Here is a 9,016-nt window from a genome sequence, read left to right on the forward strand (position 1 = left end):
ACGTTCGGATCCGCCCCGTTCCCGCCTCAGTGCGTCCCGGGGAGCAGGGGCTGCTACTCCAGGTCCACGTAGCCTCGTTCCGGGGGGCCCCGGACATCCTAATCCAGAGCTAAGCTGGGGTCCTTTGGCCCTTTGTAAATGACAGAGGTCTGACCTGCTGGTCCAGAAGGGGCCGTGGGTAGGGAGTGTGCGCGCGTGCGCAGGTCTCTCTGCTGGGAGGCGCCAGCCCCAGAGCTGTCCCCGGCAGGTGATACACTGGGATCAGGGTGCTTAGAGGGGACAGCCCCAGCACCCTTCCCTCTATGCACCCCTCCCTCACGCTTGGGTCACTGAAGCAGCAGCGACTACTGATGGGAGCTGCGGGGACAGTTCCAGCACTTGGGCCTCTGCCCTGCCCAGCAGGGGCCACGGTGCATTTATGTCAGGATCCGGCCCGGCAGTGTCAGACAGGAATCCGCCGTGGGCAGGGCCCGCGCCTCCTGCCCCTTCCAGCCGTGCTTAGCACGGGGCTCGCTCCCCGGCAGTGCTCAGGGTGGCGACTGACAGACTGCTGTACAAGACCAGCCCTCCCCGCCCCGCGCAGCCCATCCCCGGCTCAGACCTTGAGGGAGTCTCGCTGGAGTCCCTGGAGTTTCCGTCATTAGGCCCTCGTCCCATCTCTGCCCTGTCCCCTTTTGCCCGTGTACCTTGATCAGCCTGGCCACGGTCCCCCTGGTTGACCGGCACGCCCTCCCCTCTCTCCCTCTCTCCCGGGAAGGGGCATCATCTCCCCCGTCGGAGGAGCCAAGGGTGCACGGACAGCCCCGCTGCAGTGCGTCTCCATGGCCGAGGGCCACACCAAGCCCATCCTCTGCCTGGACGCCACGGACGAGTTGCTCTTCACAGGGTCCAAAGGTGCGTGGGACCCCAACTGGCCAAGCTGGGTTAGGGTTTCCTTTGTCCTAACGGAAAGCGGAGCCAAGGGTAGAAAGCTAGCTGACCCCCAACCCTCACCTCCGGGGGGCTGTGTTCTTATCTCCCGCACAGACCTCCGCTCTCCTCCCACACGCACCCCCCCCAGCTGAGCCTTCCCTCCTTCCCACCCCGGGGGCTCATCCGCCACTTCCTTCCAGACCTGAGAACATCGGGAGGCCTCTAGGGTGCCCCCCCCCCCCCCCCCCCGTGCCCGCTCGTCCCACCTCCCACTGTAGTGCTGTCCTGGTCTCGCCCAGCCCCCGCCTCTCGGCCCTTCCTGTGATCTGGGCAGCCGGACCCCACAAAGCCACACTCGCTCTATCACAACTGCAAAGTCACAAATTTTACCAGAAAGAACAAGCCGAGCAGACACATAACAGAAACAGGGGAAAGATCTGCGGCAGGCGGGAAGAGGGTGTCGACCTGGGTGTGCCTGTCTGAGTCCAGCCTTTCCCATGAGACGTGCCTGCCGCTGGCTCCCTCCTTCTGTCAGCTGTCACGGTAGCATTTGTAGGGACAGGCACCAAAGGCTTAAGAATTTTGTTTTAGCCCAAGACACCTTGGCAGTGCTCACAGAACTCTGGCGTTTGTAGAAGGTTTGCGTGAGAAACTCTGATCTGAAGTTGTTCTGAACGACTTCTGTCTCCCCTGAGTTTTTTACACGTACAGGCACACGCACATGCCTGTGAGCACACGCGTGTGTGTTTTTCTGTCCCTCAGACCTGCAGCTCCTTCCTGTAGGTCTTTGTCCGTCGCTTCCCCCGACCACGCCGGGTAGCCCGTGCTGGGGGAGCTGCCTGGCCCCCTCCCCGGCAGCTGACACCAGTCCCCTCCCCGCGTCCCCCCCGCCCCGCAGACCGCAGCTGCAAGATGTGGAACTTGGTGACGGGGCAGGAGATCGCAGCCCTGAAGGGCCACCCCAACAACGTGGTCTCCATCAAGCACTGCAGCCACTCGGGGCTCGTGTTCTCCGTGTCCACCTCCTACATCAAAGTCTGGGACATCCGGGACTCGGCCAAGTGCGTCCGGACCCTCACGTGAGTGCTGCCTCCCCCTGCCTGCTTCCCGGCGGTGGTGGCCACGGGCTGGGGCGAGTGCAGATGCTTCCCCGCTCAGGTGACCCCCTAAGCACAGCACAGCCTGGCTACATGGCCACAAAGGCTGTTACCAGCCCATAACCTTGGTTTGATTCTGGGGGACGAGGTGAGACCCTGTGACTGGGGGACAGTGTCTGGGGCAGCAGCTTGGGGGAGCCTCTGACCCGCCTGCTCATACCCACGTCCCAGCCTGCAAGCCCTGCTGGCCTCTGCCTGTGTGGGTGACCACCCAGACATGGCCCCGAGCCCTGGCCCTGACAGTCTCAGGCAGACAGAACCAAGACCAGGACCCCAGCACAACGAAATGGCTTTTTAGCAAAAGTCATGCTTCAGCCTTTTGTGTACATTGTAGGCTAGTCTGTTATTTAATTTGGTGCTAAACACATTGACTGCCACACTAGAAAAAAACATTTTTCCTTGGGGCCATGGTGTTTTATTACAAAAATAGAACAAAAACTTCAAAAACAAAACAATCGTTTCTAATTGAATAAAAAAATTATTTGTTTTTTTTGAAGGACAATGTTTATTTTAAAAAATTGTACCACACTGATCAGGACAACCAGCATACACACAATAGTGGCTTTTCTCTTGGGTATTAACACTGCAGTATTTTTGTACACTGAGATGTTCCACAGGACCAAGAACGTTAGAGAATAAAGATCTCAGATGAAAATGAACACTAAGGATTCTGGTGTCCTCCCCTGTAGAATTTAAACCCGTTATAAAACAGTGGCATTAACGTAACGTCCCATAGTTATGAAGAATGAAGTTATCTTAGAAGTAGGCAGCATGAATTTATGCTTCCTTGCACTTTCATCTTTAGTTTTGATGATTTATGTCCACCCTGGCTAAAGTACAATCATACAACACACCGTAGATAATTTCCATGCTACCATCGCAACAAGTTTAGTGATTTTACTTTAAAAAAAAAAAATCAAACCACCATCAAAATAAAGAGATAAATAAAAGTGAATTTCAGATTACTTGCAAAGTGCAGGGCTTATTTGTCTAATACAGACTCAAATGCTATATTTATAATTTCCAAACTTATGCAATAAAATTAACATTTTTATATATGGTTTTTGTTGATAGAATTGTATTTTGCAATCAACAAGAGAAAGTTATTTTTAAAGAGCAACATGTGTGGTTACAGCTCCACGTATCTGTAGTAAAGACAGGGCCGGGCGCGGTGGCTCACGCCTGTAATCCTAGCACTCTGGGAGGCCGAGGTGGGCGGATCGTTTGAGCTCAGGAGTTCGAGACCAGCCTGAGCAAGAGCGAGACCCCATCTCTACTAAAAATAGAAAGAAATTATATGGACAGCTAAAAATATATATAGAAAAAATTAGCCAGGCATGGTGGCGCATGCCTGTAGTCCCAGCTACTCGGGAGGCTGAGACAGGAGGATCGCTTGAGCTCAGGAGTTTGAGGTTGCTGTGAGCTAGGCTGACGCCACGGCACTCACTCTAGCCTGGGCAACAGAGTGAGACTCTGTCTCAAAAAAAAAAAAAAATACAGAACCACATGGTATTAAATCTGCTCTGAGTAACCCTAGGTGCAGAATTTTGACAGATATCAAAATTATCATAGTCTGATCATAAAGCTTCAACCCCTGAGATTAGTTTTAGAGAGTAAATGTGCTGTTGACTACTTATTTCAATAACCTTTTCCTTTTATGACTATCTGCAAACTAACCCTTTTTTAAATTGTGACTCACCAATATTTCAAACTGACCTCTTCACTTCTGTGTCCCCACTTCCGTACCCGGGGTCTCTGAGGCAGCACAAGTCTTCCTTCATAAAAACAGTAGGGACTTTAGCCTTTCAGTGACAGTATTTAAATCTGTACAGTCAATAATCACATGCTTTAGCTCAGCAACTGTAAAAACGCTGAGATTTCAGCATTTAAAGCCAGAATCTCTTAGTGCTTTTTACATTAAGCTGCTTTGGAATCTCTTTGGTATTTATCAGCTATTTGTATTTCCCTTATAAATAATAAAAGAATATATTTAAAATAATTTTTAAGGTTAAATGCTCTAGGGCTCTTATCAGCACAGCAAGTCTTAGCTCCTGGTAAGATGCTGGTGGACGCAGAGGAGTGAGACTCGGGCTCCTCTCGGGTGTGAAGCCTGTCGGGCGCCGCCGTGTTCCCTTAGCTGCTGCCGCACGCGAGTGTCTCGTGACAGGTGTGCTACAGCCTGGTAGCGTGAGTTGCCTGTGCGCCACGTGGCTCCCAAGGTAGAGAGACGTGTGAGTTACACATGCTTCACAAGGCCCCGGGCTCAAAACTGGCGTGAGTTAAATGCAACTCACGTGGCAGTTAATGCATTAAGAAGTAAACACAGGCCAGGCGCGGTGGCTCACGCCTGTAATCCTAGCACTCTGGGAGGCCGAGGTGGGAGGATCGCTCGAGGTCAGGAGTTTGAGACCAGCCTGAGCAAGAGCAAGACCTCGTCTCTACTAAAAATAGAAAGAAATTAAATGGACAACTAAAAATATATATAGAAAAAATTAGCTGGGCATGGCGGCGCATGCCTGTAGTCCCAGCTACTCGGGAGGCTGAGGCAGGAGGATCACTTGAGCCCAGGAGTTTGAGGTTGCTGTGAGCTAGGCTGACGCCACGGCACTCTAGCCCAGGCAACAGAGTAAGACTCTGTCTCAATAAAAAAAAAAAAAAAAGAAGAAGAAGAAGAAGTAAGCACAGGATTTTTAGGGCAGCGAAGTTTCTCCGTATGGTGCTGCGATGGTGGAGACACGTCATTGTACATTTGTCCAGAGCCACAGAACCTATAACACAACGCCCAGACTGAACCCTAATGTAAACAGTGCCTTGGGCAGTGATGTGTCAACGTAGGTCCGTCAGTTGTGGCAGATGTACACGTTTGTGGATAAGGGGGGGAGGCTACACCTGTGGGATGGGGGTCACGTGAGAAATCCCTGTATCTCGTGCTCAGTGTTTCTGTGGGCCTAGAACTGTTCTTAAAGTCTTAAAAAAGCAAGCAGAATGGGTATCATCAGCTCTTTTTACAAATGAGGAGGCTGAGACTCAGAGAGGTTAAGCGATTTCCACGAGATCAGGCGCACACCCGTCTCACGACAGTCTGATGGCCTTTCCAGCCAGCGCCTGGCACACCACGGGCCACAGGGGACTTGTCTCTGGGGGGTGGACTGAGTGCTCCCCTCGGTCCCACTGCTAAAGAGGCTGTTGCTCTTTCGTCAGTCAGGGAAGACTTCCTGGAAGAAGTGGGCTGTCGGGGCTTGTCTGAGTGAGGTGTTACTGGTTTTCTGGCCCATGAGGATGGACTGTTTTGACCTCTGGCCTTGCCTCTCCCCCTCACGGCAGGTCCTCGGGCCAGGTGATCTCAGGTGACGCCTGCGCGGCCACGTCTACCCGCGCCATCACCAGCGCCCAGGGCGAGCATCAGATCAACCAGATCGCCCTCAGCCCCTCGGGCACCATGCTGTACGCCGCCTCGGGCAACGCCGTGCGCATCTGGGAGCTGAGCCGGTCAGTGAGACGCCTGGGCGGGGGAGGGCCCGGCAACGTGTTGCCCAGCAACGGTTTCCAGGTCTCAGTTTGGGGTGACCCACTCAGGGTGGGCAGGGCCATGGCTGCTCCTCATCCCCACACTGCTGGGCTTGTGTCCCCTCCCCTGAAGGGACACGTCCGTCCAGGTTCCTGATCTTGCCTTGAGGTGGCGAGTGCCTTGGCCAGGCCAGGCTGTTTCAGGGCAGACCCCCAGCCCAGCCCAGGGTCCCCCCTAATCTGCCCCCGTTCCCCGCTGGGCCTCTCCCCATTGCAGGTTCCAGCCCATCGGCAAACTGACTGGCCACATTGGCCCTGTGATGTGCCTGACAGTCACCCAGACTGCCAGCCAGCACGACCTCGTGGTGACCGGCTCCAAGGACCACTATGTCAAGGTACCTGAGGCTGGCGCGGCTGGGAGGCCAGAGGCCGGGGGGCGATCCTAGCGTTCCTTCCGCCCTCCCCGTCTTTGGCCTCTGTTGCCGTGAGGCTGCTCGTAAAGACTGACGAGACTTCTGGGGATCTGTGCAGAGAAATCACCCCAAAGATGGCAGGAAACTATGCAGAAAGTGGTCGATTGCGGGGTCACTTTGTAAATGGTGAAAAATTAGAAATAGCCTGAATGTTGGAGGGTAGAACAGCAGTCAAGTAAATTATGGGAAATGCACTGAACAGGACACATTGCAACTGTTAAAATGACAAATAGGGAAACAAAGTATACAAACGGCACTAATTTTTGCTCCCTCGTGATGCCATTGGAAACTGCGTGTTCCTGGTCAGACACCGGAAGGAAACAGGGAAGTTGCGGTGGCGGGATTATGGTGGATATTTTTATTGAAAGACAAGTAACATTACATTTAATTTATTAAAAAACAGAAGAATTATAAACCTTTCTTGTCAGCAGCTGCCTGTGGGGTCTCAAGTGATCAGCCGAGTCACCCCTGCATCAGCTTGAGTCAGGCTCCCGCCCCCAGCCTCAGTCTCTGTGGGAGGGGTGCCGACCCGAGTCCCCGAGTCCCCAGTGCCCTGGAAAGAGCAGCCCCTCCTCCAGGAGCCCTCACCTGCTGGGCCAGACCCCTGGCTCCTCGGGCCCCCGGGGACAGCAGTGCCGCGGGCCATGGCCTTCCCTCCTCCCTGCTCTGAGCTCCCCACGGCTCCTCCTGCAGATGTTCGAGCTGGGCGACTGCGTGACAGGCACCATCGGCCCCACGCACAACTTTGAGCCCCCGCACTACGACGGCATCGAGTGTCTGTCCATCCAGGGGGACATCCTGTTCAGCGGCTCCCGGGATAATGGCATCAAGAAGTGGGACCTGGACCAGCAGGAGCTCATCCAGGTGCGCCTGGGGAGCAGGGCAGAGCGTGGGCCAGGGTGGCTCCCGGCCCAGGCGGGGCCTTGGGGCCCTAGGGCTTGGGCTCGCTGGCCCAGGGCAGCTGGTTTCCGAGCTCCCTGAGGCTGTTCTCCAGCCTCTAACCTCTGTCTCCGCCGCCGCCCCTCCCTCCCTGCAGCCTCTCCTGACGCCACCATCTCCCCCTTTGCCACCTGCTCTCAGCAATGGCTTTGCTCTCGGCCCCTGGGTTTGAATGTGAAGCTCAGTCACCAAATTCCCTCTCCCGGCAGCGATTACATTTTAGCCTGACCCGTTTGAGGACTGAAGGGTTCTCCAGCAGTGCAGGATCTTAGGCTTGAACCTCATGGGGGCGTGGGGGCAGAAGGACCCATCTCTGGTCCCCTGAACCCCCAGCACAGGCCACCCCAGCCTGGCTCCTGGGACCAGTGTTGCCTGTCTGCATCGTAGTAGCCCGCTGCCACCAGCAAGAGGGGCCCCGGGGCAGGTCCCCTCCCTCCTTGGAACCTCCCGAGTCCTCACCAGCCCTGATGCTCCCGCAGCAAATCCCCAACGCGCACAAGGACTGGGTGTGCGCGCTGGCCTTTGTCCCCGGCCGCCCCATGCTGCTGAGCGCCTGCCGTGCGGGCGTCATCAAGGTCTGGAACGTGGACAACTTCACCCCCATCGGTGAGATCAAGGGCCACGACAGTCCCATCAATGCCATCTGCACCAACGCCAAGCACATCTTCACAGCCTCCAGGTGGGTGCTGGCCGGAGAGTCTGCCTCTGCCCCCGCCCCTCCCCTGGCACGGCCAGCGGGTGCTGGGAGGCTCAGAGCCCCCAGTTCCCAGAGCAGACCCTCCTCTCCATACCGCGCCGTGCCAGCCTGCAGAGCGCCTACTGCGTGCCGGGCGCTGCGCCATGCGGGGGAGCAGGAAGGTGCTGGGCCCCGGGCCAGGCCTTGCCCACCTCTCTCCGGGCCCTCCTGCCCCTGCCACGGCGGCCCCGCCTGCTGTCTCCCGCCCAGGGCCCCCTCAGACCGCAGGCATCCGCACCACACCTCCCTCCGGCCCCAGCTCTGGTCCCCGCACGGGGGCGCCCAGGCCCTCCGTCCCGCGGGGTGCCACTCAGACGGCTTTCTTCTTCTCCCTTCTTGTTCCCACCTTGTCCCCTGTCCCCTCCCCGTCCCATCTCCCCCTGCCTCTCCTCTCTGCCCCTCGCTGTCTCCCCCCACAGTGACTGCCGGGTAAAGTTGTGGAATTACGTCCCTGGACTCACCCCCTGCCTTCCTCGCCGCGTCCTGGCCATAAAGGGCCGCGCCACCACCCTGCCCTGACGCCCCGCCCCGTCCCCGCTCTCTTTCTCTTTCTTCCCTCTTTCCTTTTCCCTGTCTTTCCTCACTGCGATCTGAGCTGCTTCTTGACGGTATGAGATTATTTTACTCCTTCTCCCTACTGTCCCTGCACATGCCTGGCCCAGAGCGCGCCCCGCCTGCCCTCCTGCTCCCCCCCTCCCCGAGCATGAGCAGCGGGACGGCCCGGGAGAGGGTGCCAGGGAGCAAGGGCCGCCTTCAGGCCTGGGCAAAACAGACACCAGCACAAGGGACAGCCTGGGATAAGGATCCCGCAGGGCCTGGGAGACCGCAGCCCCCCCCCCAGTGCTCCCCCTGCAGCCTGCCTGCCCCAAGCGACGCCTGCTCCCCACGTGTGGGGAATCGGCCCATCCTGCGCTTCCGGGGCCGCCAGCTGGGCCCACTTCCAGAGCTGACCAAGCCCTTCTTGTCCTCCACCCCAGTGACCTGACGGTGAAGTTCTGGAGCGTGCGGAGGCTACCCCGCAGCGGCCCACCCTAGGAGTGAGGTCGGAGGGAGCCCCCGGACCCTCGACCCCGGCGGCCTGGACAGCACAGAAGGGAAGCTGTGGCCCGGCCTGGCGGGCGCTGCCCTGGGGACAGGTGTGGGCCGTGGGTGCGGCCCCTCTTCTGTTCCCCTGCCTTCCCGGGGGTGCTGTTTCCTCAGCCCCTCCCCTGCTTCTCGGGAGAGGCTGGGGAGGAAATTAAGCTGTGAAGCCAAAGGGCATTATCCCCTCCATTCCTCTCCCGGCGCCCCTC

At 57.1% G+C, this 9,016-nt stretch overlaps 1 protein-coding gene across 1 annotated transcript in view; it reads left to right on the plus strand.

The window, feature by feature from the left end:
• Positions 1-8,759, plus strand: part of KIF21B (kinesin family member 21B) — a 52,156-nt gene extending 43,397 nt beyond the window's left edge. The window contains exons 33-39 of the mRNA XM_069459512.1: positions 758-894; positions 1,811-1,991; positions 5,394-5,558; positions 5,854-5,971; positions 6,743-6,913; positions 7,468-7,667; positions 8,702-8,759. Of these exons, the coding sequence (XP_069315613.1) occupies positions 758-894; positions 1,811-1,991; positions 5,394-5,558; positions 5,854-5,971; positions 6,743-6,913; positions 7,468-7,667; positions 8,702-8,759 (1,030 nt within the window). The remainder of the gene's footprint in view (positions 1-757; positions 895-1,810; positions 1,992-5,393; positions 5,559-5,853; positions 5,972-6,742; positions 6,914-7,467; positions 7,668-8,701) is intronic.
• The last annotated feature ends 257 nt before the right edge of the window (positions 8,760-9,016 follow it).

Source organism: Eulemur rufifrons, chromosome 27 (assembly GCF_041146395.1).
Source record: "Eulemur rufifrons isolate Redbay chromosome 27, OSU_ERuf_1, whole genome shotgun sequence".
Classification (NCBI taxonomy): Eukaryota; Metazoa; Chordata; class Mammalia; order Primates; family Lemuridae; genus Eulemur; species Eulemur rufifrons.